The sequence below is a fragment of the Micropterus salmoides genome, unplaced genomic scaffold, assembly GCF_014851395.1.
Source record: "Micropterus salmoides isolate LMB-PRFRI ecotype aquatic unplaced genomic scaffold, ASM1485139v1 Ms_hic_scaffold_21, whole genome shotgun sequence".
Lineage (NCBI taxonomy): Eukaryota > Metazoa > Chordata > Actinopteri > Centrarchiformes > Centrarchidae > Micropterus > Micropterus salmoides.
In genome coordinates this window covers 5,891,129-5,916,331 of record NW_024041262.1, presented here as the reverse complement: position 1 = coordinate 5,916,331, position 25,203 = coordinate 5,891,129, and the positions used below count along the sequence as shown (strand labels likewise).

Here is a 25,203-nt window from a genome sequence, read left to right as displayed (position 1 = left end):
GTAAGTTTGGGTTTGTGCTTTGGCTAGTAGTTCCCGTGTGTGTTCAGCTTTGTGTTTTCTAAAAAACACTGGAGAGAGAGAGAGATCTGTTATTTTGCATTCAGACAAAATGGAGGGCACCACATGAGGAAAAAGGCATAAGTCACAGTTCTTGACGTTACCACCTTCTACAGGAAGTGATGACTTCCGGCTGCTGTGTGATAGTTCATCGAACTACATCTTTCTCACACAGCTTCCTTATCTCACACACAAGCACAGCAGCTTACACAGACTCCTGTCTGTGTGTCAAATATTAGCATCATTATGTCGAGTCAAAGTGAACCCACCAGCACAGGGGATAATCTACTGCAAACACCTGAACAGGTATGAACTACAGCGCATTTGTATATATTGAAATTTCTGAAATTGACTAAATATTTGTTTCATTTTGGCTCTCTGCCAGTTACCAACCACCTTGTTATATGGCACTGTGGTGATGGTCATACTGATGATGCTGTCAAATATATTAAAATAGGATCTACTTCTGTTCTGAAGGGGTTTTGCATCTCTAGGTTTTGTTTTTATCATTTCTGCACAGATGGTCAGGCCTTCAGCTGATCATTTTCATTTCTTGTTTTTTTCCCCCAATCTAAAATTGTCCGATGATTTTAAATGGTGTTACAAATTTGCACCCAAATACTGAGTCATGGTGTCCCAAATGGCTATTTCAAGATGTTGTGACTATGATTCACAACTGTTTTAGATGTTTGCTTGGATCAGATGATGCAGAATGAAGCATGTGTGTCACGGAAGAAGCCATACAGACTTCTCAGTATGTTGCAGTTGTTGACAGTTAACACATTTGTAGGAGACTATGCTATTTCTGAGGTAAACTGAAACATGTTTTGAGTGCACAATATCTTTACAGAGTTTTGCAACATTGCTACAACTGCATGATTATGCAAACAAAATGTAAATGGTTATGCGTCACTGTGTGTATGTGTGTGATGTGGCTGGGTAGAGGTGTATTTTGCATACCTATTTTTAGGATGGGTTACCAGTCATTCCCTTCCAGGTGAATGTCCTTGGTTTGAATATTGAGTGTGTTGTTGCCTCTAAGTCAGTTTCATCAGCAGCAATAGAGGAAGTCCCTTACAACAGCAGACCTTATCAGCAATCAAAAACATGAGGGTTTCTAGATCCTAGCGATCTTTATTAGATTAGAACATTTTATAGACCAAACAATTAATCTAGAAAATAATCAACAGATTAACAGATAACTTGTAGTAGTTGCAGCCCTGCTCTAAATACACTGATTAAAATGTCTTCTTTTCACTTTCCCATAAAGATTTTTAATTTATTTTCCTGCTCCATTCAGCTAAGCATTTAGATTTTACATTTACAAAAGTACTGTTTACATTCTTTTACATTAATATTATGCTCACTACACTTTTTTTTAACAATGGTTCGAATCTACGTACTTTGAGATTGTTAATAGATTCCCTGTATTTACACATGAGCACCTTTATCCTCTGTTTTCTAGGAACATGGCTTAACAAGACTGAGACAGGTAAAACACATCAGCTGCTGGCTGCAACCTTGCATTTTAAAGTGTAATTTCTTCTGTATTTCTTATAGAAGATTTGTCTTAATGGACCAAACCACTCTTTTTTATTCAAGTTTTAGCTCCTTGTTTTTTACTACTTACTACTTAATTTTACTGCATAAAGGATTCATCCTGACCATGGATGACTGTACAAAGTTTTGAGATATTTTAATGTGAATCACAGTGGTGAAACGACCAACCAACAGACTGACAGACAGACAGTGACATCCCTAGAGGCATGCTGCCGGCGTGGCTAAAATATCAGTTAACAGACTCTTAAAACTTCTTTGAGTTGTGTAGTCCATTATGTTGAGTGGTAATCTAGTTTAAGGTGAGGCAAGTTTATTTTTATAGCACATTTCAACAATTTGTTTTAATAAATGAAGATTAAGAGCAGATAACACCTGATGGCATCACCAGGCGTTATCTTGGCTTGAGCGTTGTGACTGCACATTTTTAACAGAAAGCCTGTGTTACAGGATTGTTGTAGAGTTTGAAAGACATTTACCAAGGAGGAAGTGTCTACGAAAAGACACCACTGAATTGCTTTAAGTGAGATCATTTTTGGAGCTTTGGATTAAAATCAGGATATCTGGGCCCCTGGTGCATTGCTTTTTATAAGCTGTTTCTCACTAGTCCCCCAACTTCATGGAAATGAAATACTAGTACGGAGAAGACCTTTAGTGTTCACTGTGATGGATTACACAACTCAAGCAAGTTTCAAGAGTCTATGAACAAAACGGTATACTGTATGGAAATGAATAGAAACCAATGGCTACAGCTTTGTTTGGAGAACAGTCAACAGTTATTGATGATTTTCAATAAACAGCCTACAACATGTGAAGTCACTGATATGGTCTTAAAGTATCTGTTTGGTCACGGCTGACTTGTGTCTTTTTCTGTCTTTCTCTTGTCAGTTGTCACCTGCCCATGGACGGAAACTGGGGTTAACAAGGAAAATGCGAGAAAGGAGGGTAGGCGGCACTCTGTGTCCTCAAATTTAGCCCTAGAATATCTTAATTTAAACAGAATCATTTAGAAAAAGAGCTGCTCTTTCCCTTTAGGATTTTAAAGAAGAGGAAAACCCAGAGGAGAAAGCACGAAGACACAAGGAACTGGAGGTATCGTCACTCACATGCTGTACCTCACACAGAATGTTTTTTTTCCCAACCAAGCTCTCACTCTGTTTATTTCTGTTCAAAGCTGAAGCCTCTGTATAAGGAGCTGATCTACACCATCGCTCATAAAATGGGCAACCCACCATCAACTGAGGTTTTCACAGATAGCCAGCTTCACCAATACATCAAGGAGGTAAACACCTCAGCTTTAACACCACCAATAAATCCGCTGCGGTGATGGTGTATGAGTGATTACAGAGATTGTTGTTTTCTGTCTGTCCTACCTAACAGGCTTTCACTATGACAGAGTCAGAGCACAACAGTCTGATGGAGAAAGTACAGAGCACAGAGGTGAGAAAAGGAAGTCAGCATGTTTGTGTACATATTTTATAGTACCTAGCACACTTAACTTTCCACCTTCCATTTACTTTACCAGAAATGAGGTCATGTGCATGTCTGGGGCAGCTATAAGTTTCTGAGAACCAACGTATGTAAATAACAATCTGACCCTTACAGCCCCCGGTATACTGTCTGATGGCCACTGTAAAGGAAGCCAAAGGAATCCTGGGAAAAGATGTCAGTGGTGAGTTCTTGCTTTACCTCTGCAGACCATACAATCGGCAATGATATGATGACCATCGGTTAGTTGATTGGTCCACGTCTTTGGGCCAGAGTGAGTGCCTCAACTACTATTGGTCGGACTACCATGGACATTAGTACTTTCATTCATTGTCCCCTGAAGATGAATCCTAATGGCTACGGTGATCCCCTGACTTTTCATCTAACGCCACAGGCAGAGAGTGAGGTGCCTCCACAACTTTTGGATGTATTGCCATTGAATTTTGGCACAGACGTTTATGTTCCCCTTAGGAAGAACTGCAACGATGTTGATGATTACTGATTTTTCCTCAGGCGTCGTCATTTGACCAAAAAGTGTCGAATCCATCGGTTTTCAACCAAATACTGTACCTGAATGAGCCTCAGCTGAACTATGCTACACTAATTTGCAAATCTTAGCATGCTAACATGCAAATTAAAACTGTGAACAGGATAAAAATGATGCATGCTGAACATCAGAATATTAGCATTAGCATTTTAGCTTGATGAAATTATTAGGATTTAGCACTTTTAATTAATTATTGTGATTGTTTCTTCAGATGATATTTATAAGTGACTCTGTAGTTGAACTGTGAAAGTACAGGTGTTTCCCTATCATGGCCGATTCCTTCATGATATGGACATTTAATTCTTCGCTTTCACTTCTTGTCGACTGTGTTGTGTGGTCTTCAATTTCTGATTTGTTCACCCGTGGAGTAGTCTCTTATTATCTTTGAATTATGAAATAATGTCATGTTACATATTGCTGCACTCTGTGACTTGAGTCAACTACTTATCAGGTTTCAGTGACCCGTACTGCATGCTGACCATACTGGAGGACGAGGAGGAGAGTCGAACGCGCCGGTCCAGAGCCAAACCCTGTAAATCTGTTGTAAAGGACGCTGTATCAGATGACAAAATCTACCAGACAGACATAAAAAAGCAGACTCTTAACCCCATCTGGAACCAAACCTTCATACTGTGAGTGTAAACGTGTGTGTTTATGTCAAGTGAACCAGGTTGAAATTTCTCTTCCTTAAAAATGTTTCCTTTTGGTTTAGAGAGTTTGCAGACATCGTTGGCGCCAGCTTCCACCTCGAGATGTGGTGAGGAACACATCCAGAGCTCCAATTTTTTTTTTTCCTGCTTTGAAATATTCCTCTTCGTGACAGTCAACTTAACAGAGCCATTTCCGTTTCAGGGATAAGGACGAAGAGGTTTCACTCACTCAGAAACTAGAGGAGATCAAATCCAACTTTAATAGTTTAAGAAGGTATTACACTCTCACTATGACTCACACACAAACAGTTAACCAAGCAAAGCAGTTGAACTTTTGTACTTGCACCTGTTTAGGATGATCAAAGAGGCCAAAAAGGAGAAAGGCACAGATGACTTTTTAGGAAAGATTGTTCTAAAACTGAAGGTAGTAAATGTAATTACAATTTCAAATCTGCTAGTTTACTCTTCACTGTCTTCCCAGTCTAATACCACTATATCACTTTAGGATCTTCACTGTTGCGAAGATAACTGGTACAATCTGGAGCCCAGGACAGAGACGTATCCTGATCGCGGTCAGTGTCACCTGAATCTCAAGTTCATCCACAAAGCGGTAAAGAAAAAGTACATTCTCATCCTGTAACACTGCGTTGGTTTTATGTACATTGTATAACTTTTCTGTGTGTAAAAACAATGTGCACCAATGAAATGTCAAGTGCTGGTCTTTCATGGTGAAATTTGTGCAAAAAGAGCAACTAGAATATATGGCCTCCAGTGAAGTTAGTGACACCAGCATTCAAGTGTGAGAAACAAGTAGAGCAACTTTAAGACTGGATTTGTGCGTTGTGGCTGACAGAGAGACGGGACGCTGAGTGCCGGGCGTAATTCTTACATCAACTACTGTGGGATTCTGCAGCAGTTTGTTCACGCTTACATGTCCAAGCAAAAGGTAAAGGACAAGCAGGCTTTCATTTGTTGTTAGATTTAAAGCTCTTACTGTTCTTACTCTCTTCTTACCTTACACCTGTTGTTTCGTCCCTGTCAGAGTTCTGCTCCGTGGAAAGGGGCATTGTGTGGCGAGGCTCAGATTCTGCTGGAGCTCTATGCTACGCAGAATGACCTCTCACCTTTTCTCCAGGATCTGGCGTAAGCACCATGTTAATATCAAGCATACTTATAGCAGATCATATGAGAGTGTTTAGACAGCAACATAATATAATATTAAATATGTTAAGATATACGCTGTAAATAAGATTTATAGTGAATTCAACATTGTTGTCTGGACAAATTATGTTTCTTTAGGGCAGGGCAATATTCAATTTTATAATTTATCTGCTTTCAGGATCTGTATGATCATATTTTACATAAATATGCAGTTCAAATGAATGATTCCACTTACGTTTCCAGAAAAGTTGTGATAGTTTTCACAAGGCAATAAAAACAAAAATCTGGGATTTGTTTACTCACATGAACCTTTATTTAACTGACAAAAGTACAAAGAAAAGATTTTTTAATAGTTTCAATGACCAGTGTAGCTGTATTTTATAAATCTAAACAAAGTTAGTATTTCATGCCTGCAACATTCAACAAAAAATTGGAACAGAGTTAAAACAAGATTGAAAAGTGCAAACTAGCTGGTAACAGGTGAGGTGTCATGATTGGATATAAAAGCCACAGGCTCAGTCTTTGCAAGTAAGGATGGGTCGTGACTCACCTCTTTGTGCCAAAATTCATGAGAAAATTGTTCAGTCACTTCAAAGGGAACATTTCTCTACGCAAGATTTCAGAGAATATAGGTCTTTCAAAGTCAACAGTACATAATATTGTGAAAAGATTCAGGGAATTTGAAGACATCTTTACCCTCAGGCAGCACTGCCTAAGAAATCATCATGCTTCTGAGAAAAAGATAGCCACATGGGCTCAGTGTACAGCCCGCCTCCGCACCCAGAAATGCAACCTGAAACTGTACGCAAGGAGAAAGCCATATATCAATTGTATGCAGAAACACCGCAGAGTTCCCTGGGCCCGAGGTCATCTCAGGTGGACCTAAAGACAGTGGAACCATGTGCTGTGGTCAGATGAGTACACACTTCAGCTTGTTTTACATTTTCTATCCAAGTTGTTATCAGCTAAAGGTGTAAAAGTCTGCATTTGTGATGGTATGGGGGTGCATCAGTGCCGATGGCATGGGTGAGTCGCATGTGTGTGGGGCTACCATTGATGCAGAGGCATATATTGGTAAATATGTTGCCATCAAGGGAACTTTTGTTGAGTGTGTTGCAGGCATGAAATTCGCTGGTCAGTAAAACTACTGAAAATATTTTCTTTGCACTTTTGTCACGTAAAGAAAGGTTCATGTGAATCAACAAATCCCAGATTTTTTTTGCATTTTGGAAAATATCCCAACCTTTCTCGAAATAGGGTTCATAAATAACGGATGGTTTTGTTTTACACATTTGAGTTGGAGTTGCCTGAAAAACATAACAGTGGAACAAAGTTTAATTCTGCTCCATATATCAAATAATATCAAATTAATTATAAATTGTGTTAAATGTTTATTTCACATTCAGTTGCCAATGTATATCAATATCCAGAGATATTTCTATTGATAGCACAATAGAGGTCTATGTAACCACGTTGTCTTTCTGTTGCACTTCTGTGTCTGTGTTTGTGTATCCCTGACAGGAAGTGGGTGGCTTACAGTAAGCTGTACCAGAGTTTAGAAGTGGACTCGTCTGTGCTGCTCCAGCAGCTAACCAGTATAGAGTACCACTGGCATCAGCAGGAGCTGCCGTACCAACAGGTATAAATCCTCACTTCATTGTCACTGGTGGAATGTAACAAAGTACAATTTCTCAAGTACTGTACTTATGTGCAATTTTGAGGTGAGGAGTACTGCAATACTATACTTATATTTCACTACATTTTAGAAGCTGAATTTTTTTTACTTTATAACTCTACTACAATTTATTTGACTATTCTTACTGGTTACTTTACAGAAAGAGATGCATGTGTTTGGTTCATAAAATAGGATCCATTGTTACAGATTATACTACCCACCTTTATTTATATTAGTTCAAATTAGTTCTACCTGAACCAGCTATAAAATCCTGCTTACATGTTACTGTTTCAGCAGTAATAATCCAATATGTTTGTGGTGGCCATGAAAAAATACTTTTATTTTGGATGTTTTACTGCTACTGCTTCTAAAAGTAAAATTATGAATGCAGGACTTTTACTTCAATATCCTTAAGATTTTTACACCGTGATATCAATAGATTACTTAAGAAAAAGGAGCTGTAGACTGTTTGTAGACGGTTGACAGTGCATTCATGCCAGGTCTTCCTGTTTTTTTTTAACTAAAACATTCAAAAGAAACCAGCAGTTAATAACTAAGCACACATGAGTGTTGAGAAAGCTGTCATACTGTTTACAGAAACAGGAACTTGGGGACTCTCTTCATGGTTTCCTGCAGTATGGACTGTGTTTGGTGGCCAAATACAGAGACATCTTCCCCCCAACTCCCAAAGCTACTCCGAAACTACACACACTGCTCAGGTACACATAGTCATACATGTTTGCATGTATAATTGCTGACATACTAGTTGTAATGAAATACATAGATTAAGTACATTTCATGAATGTGTTTTTCCCCCCCAGAATCTTGGTCCAGATCTGTAAAACTCAGGCATTTCAGAAACTGAACCCAGCTCAGTTTGAGTTACATGATGAGATCAGTGACGCCATACAGGTCAATAATCACACTGAGATTATTACCAACAGTATGTATATTGTGAGTCTTTAATTACTTATAATATGACTTTTATATCAGACAGGTACACAGGAGTGGTTTACCATAAAAAAGGGTTTGCATCAGCCAATGACTAAGGTACGAGCACATCATGAAGGCCTTCACATTGTATTTTGAATTGAGGGTGTTGCAGTTTCTGGGTTTTATTTCATAATATTAAAGTATTATTGTTGCACCATGCTGACATACAGGAGCTGTCAGAGATTGTTAGCGCCCTCTCCAGTTTGATTGGGGAGGTGCAGGAAGACATAAAACACAACAAGGATGTCTGGAATCAAGTATTTGTCAGGTAAAGTGGAACAATTGGACTACAGGAAGTACTAGCGTTGACTTTTCTCTGGTAATAGACAGACATACTGACTTAGTGTAATCAGGTTTAATTTATAAACATTGATCACGGCTGCCTTCCATTCAGGTTTGTCAGTTCCAGGGTCCTTGCATTGTGAATGCTGGCTTACTGGAATGGCTTACTGGGACACTTAAATGGAGGCATTTATAGTTAATGTTATTAGTTAGACCTGTACTTTTCCTGCTATGGCAAGTCAAAATGTCTGTGAGAGCTTTGGGCTGGCATTATATATGATCAAACCATATAGCCCTAGGTATGTTTTTTAGTCTTGAATCAGCATGTTTTTTCTCATCATTATAGTGCCGTGCAAGTGGATGTGTTCACTGTTGTCTATAAGAAGTTTGACTCCCTGGTAAGTGGAACATTTTCCCTCAGCCTCCAGCTTTCTTGACTGATTTATTTTTAATGAATCAATCTTATCTCATCTTTTCTCCCTAGCTTGCTAAGGAGGTAAGGGATATCTTATCCCTGATTGAGGGTCAGATGGAGCAGGCTCTGGCCAACAGCCTGTTCCCCGTGTACCTGAGCCTGCAGGCTATCCACAAAGACAAGGCTTTCTTACAGAAAAGGTCAGTGATCATACTCACACTGTACTCTACAGCCGTTATTCCCAGACTTCTTTGTCTGAGAGCTTTTCCCCTTCCTGATCTCCCTATCAGATGAGGTCAGCAGTCCTTCAGCATAATTACCTTTAGGTAATTATTTTTATAGGTTTCCATTTTTGCTAATAATTTCCAAATAATAAATCATTTTCAAAGCTTAGCCATTACTTTTAGCTAACTATCTCTGCCAGTTTACTAGCTAGTTCTCATGCACTTTCACTGTCTACAGATGACTTTGATTATTTTTTAAGCTGCTTGGTAGGTACTGTGTGCTGTTGGCCTAATGTAGCTGGTAGCTTACTCGTTTATTGTGATAATACATTTACTAAAGATCAGCCTCACACTATTTAACAGTATTTGGATGCTTATGATCAAATCACAATTTATATTTTATCTAATTAGTACAGCTACTCCACAATCTTTCCACATACCTCCTGCAAACGGCATAAGTACCCCTAGCTGGGAATCACCGCTCTACAAGCTGCAACTAAAACCAGAAAAACACTCCCACCATATTTACTGGAAAAAAACATCAAAATGTTTTTATTGTTGTTTCAGGGGATTACTTGAGCTGACGAACTTTCAAGAGGGCTTCAGAGAGGCGCTGCCTTACTGGCTGAACAAGGCATTCAGCACAACTAAGGACAGGGTGGAGAGGGCTGTGCAGGTAGACCAGGTAACACTCATGTTTTGATGCTTTACTATTATAATAAACATTGTTTATTTCATCCACAGGCAGCATAATCATAGTTTTTTTAAACTTCCCCCTCAGCTCCAGCCCCTGCAGTCAGGCGCCGTGCCCATAAAACACAGTTCCTCAGCAGTGGACCTGGTGGCATGTATCCAGCCTATCTGCCAGCTGTGGGAGCAGCTGTCCTGGCCCGACCCCGAGGAGGCCTTCATGCTCATGGTTAAGCTCACTGAGGTGCAGCATTCTTCCATTAACATGGTCCTAATCAAATGCTATGCTGGTCAGATGCTCGGAGTGTGGCGATGCTGACAGTTGGCTGTGATCTGTGTTTATAGGATGTGTGTAAGATTGTGGTGAACTACTGTCACATCCTGAAGGAGAGGGTCAGGGTGCTGTCGGAGAACTCCGACCACGGCAGCGCCATCAACATGGTAAGCGCAGGCGAGGAGAAAAGACTTGACTAGAAATATTCCTAATGCTGAATAATACACATCTCAAATCTTTCTCCTCCGTCTGTAGCTGTGTGTGGTGGTGAATGACTTGGAGCACTTACGGTCAGTGCTGACCCGTCTCCCTACGCAGCTGAAATGGGCAGGGCTTCGAGATCTGACCCAAAATGTCATAGGGGAAAGCCAGTTCCACAACACTCTGCCCTCACAGCTTCAGCAAGCCCAGAGTGTCCTCAGCCGAGAGATTCGCTCTGCTTTAGACACTCTTGGGAAAAAGGTTTGTAACATAAACACGTAACATTTGATTATCAGTAAATCCTCAAAGGCATAGAAAAGCCTTCAACATAACCTCTCCATCTGCCCTTTTGTCTGTCGCTCCAGTTAAACACAGACATTGAGACTCATGTCAGAAGCATGTCTACCAGGCGGAGGATTCCCTCCAAGTCCACAGAGGATGTAAGTGACCATCACTGCCAGTGTAACACAAATACAGATGCCTTTTATGCATGCTTGATATCTAGCCTCTTCTCTGTTCTAGGCTGCAGCCCCTCTGATGCGCTACCTGGAGCAAGAGCTGCAGTATATGAATGAAAACCTGGTTCAGGAAAACTTCAACAGGTACATTGCCTGATTATCACCTTACCACGTCTTTCATTGTGAGCTGTGATGGTCCCAGGTGTTATTCATGTTGATTTAATCCAGCCTTTCACTCTGCATCACCTCATGAAATTGTGTTTTTCTCTTGTGTCCAGTCTCCTGACTCCTTTGTGGAATAACTCAGTGAAGATCCTCTACCAGGTGGCGACTCAGCATCAACAGCAAGAAGGGCTCATGGTGCTCTGCCAGAGACTGCTGTACACACTGCAGGTTGGTCCTCAGCCAAGCGGCCGTCTTCATTTTGAGGGCAGATGAGAGCTTTTGTAGTAAATTACTGTGTGCTCCGAGCTCAGAAAGATTTCCACAAAGTAACAGTCTGACATTTTGGGAAACAAGCTTTCTTGCTGAGAGGAAACTATAGCCAAATAAACCCACACATCTAAAGCTGACATGTAAAAACAACATGTTGGGGTTTACAGAGGGCCAAAGCTTCATGGTACACTTTATTTCCTGTTGAATTTCAGTGCCTGGAGCAGTGTTTCCACGCTGAGGGAAATGGGCTCCCCCTGACTACACTCCACTCTGATGAGTACAAGGCGAGTAACTGAAGACCACAACAGAGGGGATTCATTTGAGTGAATCGTAGCTGTTATCATGTCCAAGTTTCATAAGAATGGAATAGAAAACAAACGTGAAAACATTCATATTTTGTCTTTCTGTCCCGTGTGTCCAGTCTCTCAAAGCTTACCTGAATCACAACTCTCTGAGTAGCCGGCAGCTTGTGGAGAAGTTCCTTGAAAGGAAAATGTTGGAGCAGGTGAGACAGCCTCCCGCGACAAACGCTTCTGAAGACTACGGCAAACTCGTGCTAGGTGTTCAAACTTTCTTTGTTTCTCCTGCATGCACGACAGAAAGCGTACAGTGGAGAGAAATACGGTGCAGTCACCCTCCTCGCGTCCTACAGGAGATCAGACCAAAGACTCAGAATTGAGGTGTTGAATGCAGTCAATCTCTTACCGATGGACTCTAATGGTAAGACCACGCAGAACAATCACAGCCATGTAGATACGTTACAGCAAATGTGCCTTGCTATTCGCTGTGTGAGCTTTCCTGATGGCCTAATGTTTTTCCAGGTTTTAGCGATCCGTTTGTGCAGCTGTGTCTGGAGCCTAACCACAATTTCCCCGAGGTAGAGCCCCGCTGCACTCAGATCAAAAGATCTGACCTCAATCCCCTTTTTGACGAGGCTTTTGAATTGTAAGTTCTCGTCTTATCACGGCTCAGTGTTCGCTCTGAACCTGTACAGCCACTCGCTTTCCAGAGGTCTCTGACCTCCTTCATCTCCATCCTCTGCTCTCTATCTCCTCTGTATCACAGTCTGGTATCCCTGGATCAGTGCCAGGCTGTAGGGGCTTGCCTGGTGGTGACAGTTCTGGACCACGACACCTTGAGTACAGATGACTTTGAAGGTGAGGCCTTCCTGGCTCTCAAGTCCATACCAGGAGTTCCAGGAGGAAGGGAAGGAGATGGACTCAGCTCACTGCCAGACGCTGTCCCTGCTCAGATCCGCCTCCCTTTGATGCATCCTAAACCTAATGGTAAGATCTGTCAGTGGGTTCAGACCACTGAAGCACGTTTTATATTTGTATTTTGAATCAGGGTATGACTGGATTAACCTATTAACCCCCCCCCCCCTTTCTACCCAGTGTGCAATGTGTACAGTCTAACACAAGACCTTATTATGGAGCATGACTTAAAGCTGCACTAATCAATATTTTAAAATGAACCGTAGATCAAATTATTATGTTTACTGTGAAAAGGGGCCAGACTTTATGCAGTGTTTTAGTGTCTTTCAGTTCACTGTTTTGGTACTATGGCTTGTAGCTTTACTGTTGTAGTTCACAAGCTGCAGTCTCATCAATCCCATTTCTAGTTCAGTGAAGCATTTAGCAGCTCATCAGCCAGATTATCCACCGGCAGGATGCATCTATTACTACCAATTTGTACCGGGCCTGTGTTTTTATTATTGTCCTGGAATTTGATGAATTTGCATCCCAACAGTCACATTACGCCCTGTGGGAGGCCTTGGTAAAATATATAGTGCCTTTCTACAAACAGTAACCTTTGCTTTTTTATCATGTGCTCCCACTTTATCAAATGGTCAAAGACCTGCAATGTTAATGTGAAAATGTCCGTTTGGGATATTAATTGGTGTCTAGTGTTTCCAATTCAGCTCAAACCATCAGAGCCATATTCTGTTTTTAGAAATTTGTTGTCTCTTTCAGATGATGTTGGCATCACTCAAATAGCAAATTCAAATCTAAGTGCCAATCTGACAATCCTGCAAGTCTGAACTTTGCTTCTCTGTATACATTTTGCAGAGGACAGCATTCTGAGGTTACTGGAGGCCAGGAAAGGAGAGCGAGAGGCTCAGGTCTTTGTGAAGAAGCGAAGACAGAGAGAGAAACAGTCGCTGGAGGGAATTCAACCATAACCAACACGCAGACAGTTTCTTCCTCCAAAAATATACAATTTGTTTTAATGATCTGTACCAAAAACAAAGAAAAATCCACTCAGAAGGAAACACTGGTGTTGGATGAGTTTTGTGTGAACAGTATGCTGAGTGGGTTTTAGCAAAGACCATCACAGTGATCATGAACACTTTCACACCTGCATTTAAACCTCATACACCTTTACATTTCTGTCTGCTTCCTGATCAGTGCAAGAGATAAGCATGACATCACGTAACTATGTGTGTGTATGTATGTATGTATATATATATTAATATATATATATATATATATATATATATATATTAAATATATATATAATATATATATAATATATATATATAATATTAATATATTATATATATATATATATATATATATATATATTATATATATAATATAATATATATATATATATATATAATATAAATATATATATATATATATATATATATTAATTTAATATATATATTAGACTACATTTGACACACTGAAATGTCAAAGATTACTACAACTGTAAAAATGTCGGCAGAGAAACCTGTCACATGTTGATTTTTAACATGGCAAATGGGCCGGTTTTAACAAAAGTGTATATGTTTGAAATAAAATGAAAAGCATTTAAGTAAAAATTTCAAATATGTAATTTTAAAGACTACACAAGTTGACTGAGTACATTTGCCTTGATTGTGTTAACATGCTTTCCTCTTCCAGTTTCTGTAGAAGAATATTAGAGAAAACCTGAGTTTCACAGAGGCCATCTGTTGTGAATTTAAACAAATAGTACTACATTTTAAATATTTTCTGTTATTATTCAACAGACAATTTTAAATTTATTTTACTTTAAAAAAAAAAAAAACACACAAACAAAAATCTATTCAAATTCAATATAATCCGGGCAAGCGCAACCAGCACACTGGTAAGACGGCCCCCTTTTGGCTGTAGAGCAATACAGGCTCATTGTCTGGACTAAATATGCCCTTTAAGTGTTTTCAGTCAGACCTGTTGATTTTGTTAAGATATCTCATCACTCTCACAAAAAGGCTGCTAACCTGCCCGGTCATCCATCCATCTAGAAGGTTTTGAGATCTTTGCTGTCACACAACACAACAAACTCTTTCCAGAAATGATAAATGCAGTTACTCATGGTACTCTGAACTGGATGTAAACACACAGCAGAGTGAACCAGAGTGATACTACCAGGCCACCAAGCATCACGTAGTTATACTTCTGCCAAGAGAACAGCTGGTAGTTTTACATTCACTTCTGTGTCGTCACAAAGCATGTGCATCTCATCTCTGAGTACTGGTTTACTTTATTCTATGGCATATACAGTTAGTGGGCTTACAATTGCTCTTAACTGTGGATTATCACAAGTAAATATCTTGATTTCTGGAAAGAAATCACACTATCCAGATGGACAGATAACGCTGCAGAAATATGTTTTTCCTTAGGGTGGGCGTATTCTTTAAAACATATCAAAATATGATTTAGAACTATGTATGTAAGTGTTTCATAGTCAGGGTTAGAGAAGAAATAACACAGGTCTTAATGTTATTTTCACAAATCAAGAACATGGGTAAAGAACAGTGTTGCTGGTCAAGAACAATAACTAGTAAAATGTACTGGTGTTCCACGGCCAACACTGGAAAAATTGTTAATCCTAAATCGCACATTAAGAACTTTCACTTAATGACCTGTGCTCGCTAAGCTGGGTATTCATCAGTAAACATCATCTTAAAAATACAAAAACCAGATCAGTGCTTGAAGTTGTTACGTTATAAAATGACCTCGACATAATTTTGATTGGCGGTTGAGATCCAAGGCTGGTATCTGTGGAATCAGGACCGACTGGTCTGGAATCTGCGTTGGTCTGAGCGGGTTGTGAGGTCAAGAGAGCTGCTGCTCCAGGGTCTGTTCAGGGCAGAGCGGGCACTCCGTAGAGGTGGAGCAGGTCTCACATTGTAGTCCATGGCCACAGGGCAGTGACACTGAGCCCTGCTCTCCACATGTCACACAGCACTGTCTCTGTTTCCTGTATACCACCTTGGAAAACACAGAGGAAAAGATTTAGATTAAACTGAAGAATGTTGGATGATTTAGGCCACCACACATTTTGTTCACCTCCAGTCTCTCTTTAGCCTATCTTTCCTGCTAACCTAGCTGGGCAGTGCATCTCTTGGTCTGTCTGTGTCTTGCTTGCCAGCCACTTCCAGGACTGTGTTCTGTGCCTGACAAAAGTGAGGCACACATGTACATATCATTTTAAAATAAGATGATGATTATCTAGTCTCTCAGTCAAATGTTAAGTTACAACTCTGGACTTACGCAAGATGGAAAGCAACAGATTGACATTGATTATCGGTTAAATATAGAATTTAAAATGAATTGATTGGCTGGAATAATTAGCAGAGAGCAGAGCCAAAGCTCAGTATATTTTAGATTTTCTACAATTTCTTATTTATATTAATCTTCACTTATCTAAGATTCTATAGAAAAATTCTATTCTATAAATATTGTTTGTACCTCATTATGTTCGAGCACTGTGGTGTCAGGTGTGACTGTGTGGCAGTGGCAAATGGTTTTCATGGCTCATGAATCAGGTAGGAGGGCACCAGGGAGTCATGTCGATTTTAATTTTGTGCTGGTGCTCCTTAAGTTTTCAGTTGAGAGCACAAGTGCTACTAGTGGAAAAAGTTAGTCTGCAGCCCTGCCCGGTGAATTTTTATTTATATAGACTGGCGACCTATGCGACCGCCTATATGGCCTATGCCTTTAGCCAGCACTGAGAAACCTGGATTCTGACAGAAACAATTTAATCGGAACACACCATGTTAGGAGCATATAAGTTTAGGTTTACCATGCAGGTCTATATGTTGACTTAAGTACATGTAAGTTATGAGTCTATGGCATTACCTGTTCCACAGCATGTAAGCAGCTACAGAGCTGAGCCTGCAAACTGAGGACCGACTCCAAGGGAAGTCGGTGTAATAGCTGGAGTTGGTGCAGTGCTAAATGGGGGTTGTCTCCACTCCTTATGCTCTCCAGTGCCTCCTGCAGGAGAGAAGCCTGTCTCTGTGCCTCCTCCTCAGCCTGCTTGGCTCTCTCGGCTTCCATGGCTAACCGTGCTGCATGAGCACGGGACTCCTCTGCATCTGCTTTCAGCGCAGCCCACGACTACAAGAGGTAAAATACAGAATATGCGTTCGAAACTATACATAACTTTGCCAGTCACTGCAATGTGCATAAACATGCAAGTCACTGCACACAAACAGCCATTTCACTCATGCCCCACTACCTACCTACCTGAGCTGTGTGCCTCCAGCTGTGACCCCACTGCTTCAGTGTCCTATGGGCTTCCTCCAGCTCCTGTTTGAGCCTGGAAGTGTCTGCACAGGGGCCAGAGGGCAAAAGGGTTGGGGGGGTGCCAGGGGAACCCTGGCCTGATGGGAAATGCTCCCAAATATTAGTGCTCATACCATTCAGACCTACAAAGGAAAGAATAAATATTAACAAAAGAATGAATCAATAAAAACCCTCACTACACCACTTAATGTCCTGACTCAAATTCCACAAACCTAAAGAGCTATGAGATGGTCCCAGGAAGGTGCTTTCTGATTGGCCAGGTTGTGACAGGTGGGAAAAGAATGGTGAAGCGTGTGGTCTGATTGGGGGAGATGGTGAAGGGGAGCTAAAAGGAGCAGAGCTGCTAAAGGATCCCGGGATATTGACTGGGGCAGAACTCTGGAACTGGCTACCTCCTATAAAGGCAAAGAGATGTAGTAGTTATGAGATATGTTTATTGTGCATATACATTCTGATAAATTGTGTACATTTTTTAACATTTAAAAACTGTATGTAGTTCTGTGTGCTTATTTTTGTGTCTTTGAAATACCCAGCATAACTCCAACACTGGGCAGAGCAGAGCTGCTCTCCAAGCTCCTCTCCAACGCTGACACACCAAAATCATTCAGGTCAAGATCATCCAGGGCTGACTCTATAATACACACAACACCAGAACAAAACAGTTATTTCAGATTTGGTTATGTCACGACGGCTTCAAATGTGGATTCTGAACGTTGCACATCTTCACTTACCAACAACTGACTCTACAGTCTCACTAGTGGGGTAAAAGGGAAGGGCGTTAGCGTTCATGCCTGAGGAGATGCCGGATCCCAGGGGGCCGAGAGGGGCAGGACTGGGCGGTGTGGCGGCCAAACTGGAGGGGATGCTGGATGACAGACTCAAAGGGCTGCCCACAGGGAGAAACACTAACAAGTCCTGAAAGAGAACGAATGTGGTATTTGGAGAAACAGGTGTTACTTAATGCTTGTGTCCTTGGAGCAAGATTATCACAAACGCAGAAATCAGCATAAAAAGATAAAGAGTTCAAGGTTGTAACTGTTACCTGTTTGCTTTGTGTTGATGCCAATTCTCTGTGGCGCTGCTCAAGAGCAAAACTCCTTTGCTTAGCCTGAAACCACAAACAATACAAGAATCATAAGAACCGAACAGTATTTCTTTTGTTTCATTTAACAGTATCATAAAGCCCATGTTACCCTTTTTCTTTGTCTGTACTTCTCACCTGATCTTCCCTCTCAAATCCAGGCGCTCTGCCATACCCTCCCTCTCCCGCCCAAGGAGACGGTGGCTCTGCTCCTCCACTCACATCCTCACACAGAGACAAAACGCTACCCAGCAGTCCCTGCTCCGCTACACATGACCCTGCAGATGGGTAGAAAGGGTCTGAAACAGATCCAGAACCAGACCTAGGCCCCATGTTGTGTCTGCTGGGACTTGAAGAAGCTTCCTGGGTGGGAAGAGGGTCTGGAGGTCTTGGGGGTGGAGGGGAGCTTGGTGTGGGGAATGACGGTTCCTCTGGAACAAAGGGCTCTGGCGGAGGTTTTAAAAAGCAAAATAAGAAATATGTTAAATTTCAAAATGAATTATCAGACGGTTGTTGAGAGGTGCTTAGAAATGTATTGTGGGGACTTACTTTCAACATGAGCAAAGGCACAGAAGGGCCCTCTGGGACAGCTGCCACACTGCTGCATGTCATTACACTTAGTGGATTTATAGATCTGGAACAAAGCAACAAATCAACACCTGTTGATATTTCTGTGATTTCTTATCTGCGATTCTATAAGGTCTCTGCTGAAACACACAAACCTCTGGGTGGAACTGTTGTTCTGTTCTTGTGTGGCAATATTGACATCCCTCGGCTCCCTCACATTTACTGGGATCTCCCCATTCCTCACTCTGTTTCACAGCTGGACATGGCAATGCTCTGTGGCGTCAGAGACAAACAACAACTCTGTCAAACATATTCACAGTCTGGAAAAAAAACAATACCATGGGCTTCAAACATTTTCCTTTTACATGATGTAACGGAGCACCTGTATTTGTGTTTGTGTGGGCTGCGTCTCCTGTCTTTACTGTTATGGTAGTATGGACAGGCATAACCTTGACGGCACAGACGCGGTGGTTTCTTACAGAGTTCTGTCTTGTAGTGGGACAGCACGTAGTTGTTATCTAGAGCGAGACACAGAAGGAGACAGTGAGGCCTGGTCAAGAGTCATCAGATCAAGATTTTTAACAGTAAACAGGAGTGAGGCTGTTTTACTGCGTTTAGAAGGTTTATACTGTGTTAGTACATATGAAGCACAGATGAACCCTGAAGGCTAAACTCCCCTAGGCACATTGCAGCTGCAATGCAGAGCTGAATCAGCCTTTCTATACAGTGCTTGTGCTTCCACCAGATATACGCAGCATGTTTTACAAGAAACCCAGAAGCTGCTCTCCACTCAGCTCCACGGAGAATACGTGGCTAGAGCGAACCGGGCAAAAAGTCAGACACAGAACGGTCAATTTTCAAAATAAAACACCCTGTGCAGACTCCCGATCATACACAACAACAAACACAATTAAAACAGACAAAAAAGGAAACCATTTAACTATATAGGCTTCTTACTCATGGTAGAAGTGCAAAAATCAAGGACAAAATATCAAATCAATAAAATCTGAGCAAGTCAGCAAATTCTAGCAGGAAAAACACTTCTGAAATGCAACCTGAGTGGTATGAAGCCGTGCAGAGGACGGAACAAAATCGGGTCACAGAGGCAACAATAGAGAGCAGTGCCCGGTGGCATACAGACGTGACCTTACCATAATAATCACCATCAATGGTAATGTATCTTTTACATGACACCTGACTACTACTTCTGACTAGCTGTTAAGTAAGGCCGTGTTCAGACCAACTTCAGCCCTACATGAAAAAAAAAACCCAGCCTTTTCATTCATTTGAATAAGGTCAGTCTGGTGATGCATTAGGGTGCCAACGCAGAGGGCTCCAGTGGAAAAAACATACAATGACTATAATGCAGCATCATCAGATACAGTGCTGTGTTAGCCAGTCAAATGCATGCAAGTGCTCATTCCTGGTGGTTATGATGAAAGACAAAATAGTTGCCTATCTGACAACTATCCAGAGTAAAATCCTGTCTCAGAGTATTATAGTGTTTTGGCATCTGAAAAACCTTCAAACTCATGGATCTGAATCATATTTCATGTGTCATCAGTACCTTCAGTAACACGTTCCCACCAAATGCAGCACCTTGTGTTCATTTAAAACAGGGCTGAACACCTGCTGGTGTGCTGTAACACAGATTTACCTTGCCAGCGTGGTTCCTCACTCAGGGTCTTCTCTATGAGGGCTGTACTTGCTGCCTGCCCTGACTGTCCATCTCCTCCTCCCTCTGTGGCCCCCGAGCCTCCCTGAGAATCCATTACCTGCACTTCTCTGTAAAATTCAAAGAAATTCTATAAACAACTACATCACAGACACTGATATGATGGTAGGTGTGTGTGTGTTACATGTTAAAATTAAGTTATTTTGGCACCTGATATCATAAACAGGGCTGCGCAGGTCATGAGATCCATGTGCAAAAGCACAGTGGGAGCCGTTTTTGCTGCAGTGGCCTTTTGCATCTGTTTCATGGATGCAGGATCCTGTCTTATAGTAGCGGAGGTGGTATCTTCGCTCTGTGTCACCTGCTGTCCGATGTAGAAACGGGCATCTGGAACACACAGAAGAATCACATTGAAATCATGGATCCAAACATAAAGACATACAGGCCTTTTCAGGTAAAGAGTGTTCAGTATATGTATCGTATACCAAGGCTGCGACTTACAATTATCAACGAATCTGCCAATTATTTTCTTGATTAATCAACAAATTGTTTTGCATGTAAAATGTCCAAAAATTGTGAAATATACATCACAATTTCCCATGTCCCAAGGGGATAAAATTGCTAAAAATCCCCAAAATATATTTACAATGATCAAGAAGCTAGAACAGCAGAAGTTTGGCATTGTTTTTTGTATAATTAAAAATAAAATATTAGGATACCTTTATTTAACCAGAATATAAAGTCATTGAGATTAAAAATATCTTTTTCAAGAATGTCCTGGTCAAGACAGCCACCAGCACAGCTAACACGGTTGTAAACATAAAAGCATAAAACATGAGAAGATTAAAAAAAGAACCACAGACAAAACATTAGCACTGGTCTGCAGCAGACAAACCATCTGCAAGTATAGAACACTGACAGAATATTATTGCTCTTGTCCAAACTAGATTAAAATAACTGTTTTTTTCTCCCAGCTAAACATAGGTAATTTTCCATGGGTTCTGTCCTAGAGGTTTCAGAACTCGTGCCACCTTTGTGTAATGGTGATTGTTTTTCTCTGCAACGAGGCAATTTGAGAATAGTACTGGAATCTGGTTGGAAATGCTCACTTGGCACTCCACCAAGTGGTTCATTAGCATGTTTTGAAGACATCTCACTTTGACTCTGAATCAACTTTAATCCTTTGCATTTACATCCCATTGTCTGTGATTGTCACCAAGAGGGTGTCATAAAGAACAATAAAGACATTTCAGTCTCAAAGAGACCCAGAGAGTTGGAGAACAGCTATGTTCAGGTGCTAATGCTTACAGTGAAGATGTTGAACCAAACACCAAGGTGTTCAGCTTGACTTACTATACTGAAAAAGGTTCTTTGTCATGCTATGCTCTACACATTCTGGTGATTCGCCTGAGCAATTTGTGATTTAAATGTAAAAGGCTTACTGTTAGAGATGAAACAGGAATGATGCTTTGAATTTCAGGAAGATTTAACCATTTGGAGTTAAAGAGGCTTCTGCAAACCCCAAAACACCTAGTTCCATGGCCACGTAATTCATTTTACTGTAATTTACTTTTATACACCCACTACAGAAAGTGTTTCACAATCAGTCACCAGTGTCATCTTCCCGGGTACAATGTGGCTAGCACTTCAGTGCAAAAACAACAATAACTTGTAGGTGTAGCTGTAGGTATAGGTGACTATTGAGGGGCCCATGATAATCATTGCAAACATCATGTGACGCAGTTTTGTACAACACTGAAATCTCAGTTGTACTCACTCATCTCCATCAGGACAGGTGCCTGTTCCCTCATCATATTTGGTACAGTAAACGTCTGGGCTGTAGTTGAAGGTTCCATCCCGTCTGCGGATGGGCCTGCGGCGCCGCTGGTTCAGGAAATGCCAGTGGAAACAGGAAAAAGGCCTGTGTTGTGTGCATTTATGCTGTACGAACAGGGGGCACTGCTCAGTTCTGAACTCTTTTAGATATCTACGAGAGAGGGAAGCAACAAGATAGAGTGGAATACATTTCTAGCCAGTGTTACTGTCTCTTACAGTTTATTACACATGCAAGAGTGTATTTAAATGTATAGTACATTACGAAATCATTGCTTATAGTTATTATATTTCTAGGGGTCCCTATACGTCTTATCCTCTGCTGCTGAGACAAATCTCTTCCACCGAAAATATAATATAAAATATAACTTAACTAGCATTAAGTTTATGCAGCAGTGAGACATATCCACAAATACATAACTGGAAGTAACGGTGTGCTGTGCCACAAAGCTTGTAAGAAAAGGCCACTGTTTGTGTGTAAGGTTAGGCCTCTTTCTCAAGACCTGTTCCGGTTAATATAAGCACATTATCGCTGAATAGGCTTGTTTCAGTCACTTCAAACAATACAAAGTTTATCACTCGCTCATTTTTTCAAATACAATTTAGCTGTGGTTTGATATTTGCAACTACACGTGAGGTTGTGTACACATAGCTAGCTAATCCAGCTAACTAGCTACGTACGTGTAATGTTGAGGTTTCTCGGGCTGCACGTTCAACACGGTTGCGGGAGATGTCGAGCCCCCTGCGGATGAAGATGAAGAGGACGAGGAAGGTCCCCCGGTAGTCGTCGCTGCCGAAGATGATGGGGGCTGTGAGTGTGTTTTAGACATTTTACCCGTTTAAAAGCCTAACAAGAACCTTGTTTTTAGCTTACTGGCTAGCTATTCGTATTAGCTTCGAAATCCGCATTCTACAACGATGTGAGCTTGCGCAAGGCAGGAGGAAGTAGTAGCAAAGGGACAACTAGGAAAACACGGAACTATGGGACATGAAGTTCAAGAATAACTTTACTTATGATTGCGAAGACCACGGGACATTAAAGAAGTGAAATCAATCGACAATGCATTAAATAGTTCATATATCTGTTTTTGTAAAAAAACAAAACAAAACCGGAAACATCAGAGAATAAGACGGGACCGAGTTCACGTTTGTGCTTTTTTATTTGCTACGTCTATGTCGATTGGCTGTTCTACACGTCACTTTTAAAGGTGCACCAATGAGCGTGTAGTAGTCTGTAAGAATGACGTCACAAAAAAGTATTAATACTCGGCCGCAGCCTCCTCTACACATTACAAACCGTTTTCAGCGGTCACCGCACTATTAGCCACAGCTATTGCTTCATACCAACCGACGTCCTAAAGGTAAATATCACCTATATGTCCTTGCTATTTTAAAAAGTACATGGATTTGTTGTCATTACCGTGCTATGTATCTGGGAATCATGTTTGTGTTTACAGGCGTTGTTTGAGAGACAGGCCGACATGTCGACCTGCTTATGCTAACGCTAGCTAAAAATAGAACAATGGAATCTCCCACAATTGACGTTTCTAGTTAAACGTCACAGTTAGCTCGCTAAACTAGTATAGCGTAAACAAGCCCAACGTCAACTGAAATTAACAGCTGAAGTTTAACTCCTATTAATACGAGCCATTAGCTAATTAGATGGAAGCTAATGTATGTAACGTTAGAGCTGAATCGAGTCAATGTCGCCTGGGAGAGAAATGAGAAGCTGAAAAAATGGCGGAGTAGAAAAGCAAAGACTGACTAACTGGGTTGGTATGTTTCAGGCGCAGAGTGAGACGCTAACGCAGTTAACGTTAGTGTTTGCAGCGCGCTTGTCTTAAACAGTTGAAGATAAATGGTGCCATTACTTTTTAGCGAAGACATGATTTAGTTTTACTGATGACTCTTAATTAGGCCTTGCTGGTAACGTTGGACTAGAACAGTGTTTATAGGGAGAAGCGTATCAAAGCAAACGCCTCCCAGTGGTTACATTAATCTTGGGGGAGGGGAGCTGTATTAAATCGTAGGCTAACGTTAGCGTCTTAGCGTGTCCGATCTGTAACATGAGTTTCTTTCAATTGGCTTAACGTTTAGTACTGAAATTGGTCATACTAAGATAATATCGGTTTCTCTCACTGTAGCAAGTACGAGATGGCCCGTACCAAGCAGACTGCTCGTAAATCCACCGGAGGAAAGGCGCCAAGGAAGCAGCTCGCTACCAAGGCAGCCAGGAAGAGCGCCCCGTCCACGGGGGGAGTGAAGAAGCCCCATCGTTACAGGTGCCCCAATCAACTCATACGTTTTTTAATCTGGCATGTATTCCTTTCGTGTTTACATATTTGAATACTAAACTTAACTCTACCGTTGTCTAGGCCTGGAACTGTGGCTCTGAGGGAGATCCGTCGTTACCAGAAGTCCACTGAGCTGCTTATCCGTAAGCTGCCCTTCCAGCGCCTGGTGAGAGAAATTGCCCAGGATTTCAAGACTGACCTGCGCTTCCAGAGTGCTGCTATTGGAGCTCTTCAGGTGAATAAGATGTAAAACTTAACATTCAGAGTCCTAGTACTGTTGGGCCAATATGCACAGTAGTTGCTGTGACCCTAATGAGTTTGTCTTTTTCCAACAGGAAGCCAGTGAGGCTTACCTGGTGGGTCTGTTTGAGGACACCAACCTGTGTGCCATCCACGCTAAACGTGTCACCATCATGCCCAAAGACATCCAGCTGGCTCGTAGGATAAGGGGAGAGAGGGCCTAAGCAGCTACTTGTGGCTGTGTTAAGACAAATTATCCTATTTATCGTACTTAACCGTTTTGTGGCATTTTTATTTCTTGGGTGTTTTTTACAAGTTCTTTTTTGAATTTTTGTATCGTATTTTAGATTGGGACAATTTACAATCATTCCACAAGCCTGAGAATACTTGGTAGGTAGGATGTTGCAGTAGGAGTAGCTACCTATTTCATCATGGATCATTACTACATGTAAACCACCATACCACATGTTCTGTTCTTTGTGTGTATTGGGCATCCTCTGGGAATGGGAGTTGTCCTTTTATGTGAGGATAATTCTTCGCATCTTCCATGGGGGGTCCAGGGTTCCCTCACCCATCAACCATTTACCACAAAATGCCAGCATGTCTTGCTCAACAGGTCTCACGGCAGTGTCTGTATTGACTGCAACAGTTGATACTCTACACTCTGTGACGAGCATGGCAGACCTCCCTGTATTTTTCTGGACTGCTTTTTACATGTTTTTCAACATAAATCTTGGCAGCTACATTTAATACTATTTATGAAAATGTTGTCACATGTCTTTCTATTAAAGGTCTCTATGAGTAAAGACTTGTGTTCTGTGGTTGCTTTACAATGTAGTTGCAAT

At 41.2% G+C, this 25,203-nt stretch overlaps 3 protein-coding genes across 4 annotated transcripts; 2 read left to right on the top strand and 1 right to left on the bottom strand.

The window, feature by feature from the left end:
• Window positions 1-210: 210 nt before the first annotated feature.
• Window positions 211-13,594, top strand: unc13d (unc-13 homolog D (C. elegans)). The gene is made up of 34 exons (XM_038735448.1): window positions 211-363; window positions 1,523-1,549; window positions 2,503-2,559; window positions 2,650-2,706; window positions 2,789-2,896; window positions 2,995-3,054; window positions 3,220-3,286; window positions 4,101-4,281; window positions 4,362-4,406; window positions 4,502-4,573; window positions 4,654-4,723; window positions 4,805-4,909; window positions 5,153-5,245; window positions 5,342-5,442; window positions 6,982-7,099; window positions 7,733-7,854; window positions 7,957-8,047; window positions 8,129-8,185; window positions 8,299-8,396; window positions 8,757-8,808; window positions 8,895-9,025; window positions 9,617-9,734; window positions 9,831-9,983; window positions 10,085-10,180; window positions 10,269-10,475; window positions 10,580-10,654; window positions 10,737-10,816; window positions 10,951-11,065; window positions 11,320-11,391; window positions 11,529-11,612; window positions 11,707-11,827; window positions 11,929-12,052; window positions 12,173-12,393; window positions 13,177-13,594. Exons 1-34 carry the CDS (start codon window positions 304-306, stop codon window positions 13,287-13,289), a joined length of 3,351 nt encoding a protein of 1,116 aa, XP_038591376.1. The 5' UTR covers window positions 211-303; the 3' UTR covers window positions 13,290-13,594.
• Window positions 13,595-14,160: 566 nt separating this feature from the next.
• On the bottom strand, window positions 14,161-22,912 carry unk (unk zinc finger). 2 transcript variants are annotated; one of them, XM_038735441.1, is made up of 15 exons: window positions 22,506-22,912; window positions 21,769-21,978; window positions 20,202-20,378; window positions 19,974-20,101; window positions 18,699-18,834; window positions 18,472-18,589; window positions 18,299-18,383; window positions 17,888-18,195; window positions 17,711-17,776; window positions 17,400-17,583; window positions 17,198-17,299; window positions 16,881-17,063; window positions 16,609-16,790; window positions 16,219-16,479; window positions 14,161-15,348 (listed from the first exon to the last, which is right to left on the bottom strand). In XM_038735441.1, exons 1-15 carry the CDS (start codon window positions 22,652-22,654, stop codon window positions 15,193-15,195), a joined length of 2,445 nt encoding a protein of 814 aa, XP_038591369.1. In that variant the 5' UTR covers window positions 22,655-22,912; the 3' UTR covers window positions 14,161-15,192. The 2 variants fall into 2 exon arrangements, with proteins under 2 accessions (XP_038591369.1, XP_038591371.1); XM_038735443.1 differs by lacking the exon at window positions 14,161-15,348 and having other exon boundaries at window positions 16,241-16,479; window positions 16,605-16,790.
• A 161-nt stretch (window positions 22,913-23,073) lies between these two features.
• LOC119915729 (histone H3.3A) lies at window positions 23,074-25,164 on the top strand. The gene is made up of 4 exons (XM_038735446.1): window positions 23,074-23,185; window positions 23,969-24,106; window positions 24,200-24,353; window positions 24,454-25,164. The coding sequence occupies exons 2-4, from the start codon at window positions 23,979-23,981 to the stop codon at window positions 24,580-24,582; spliced, it is 411 nt and encodes a 136-aa protein (XP_038591374.1). The 5' UTR covers window positions 23,074-23,185; window positions 23,969-23,978; the 3' UTR covers window positions 24,583-25,164.
• The last annotated feature ends 39 nt before the right edge of the window (window positions 25,165-25,203 follow it).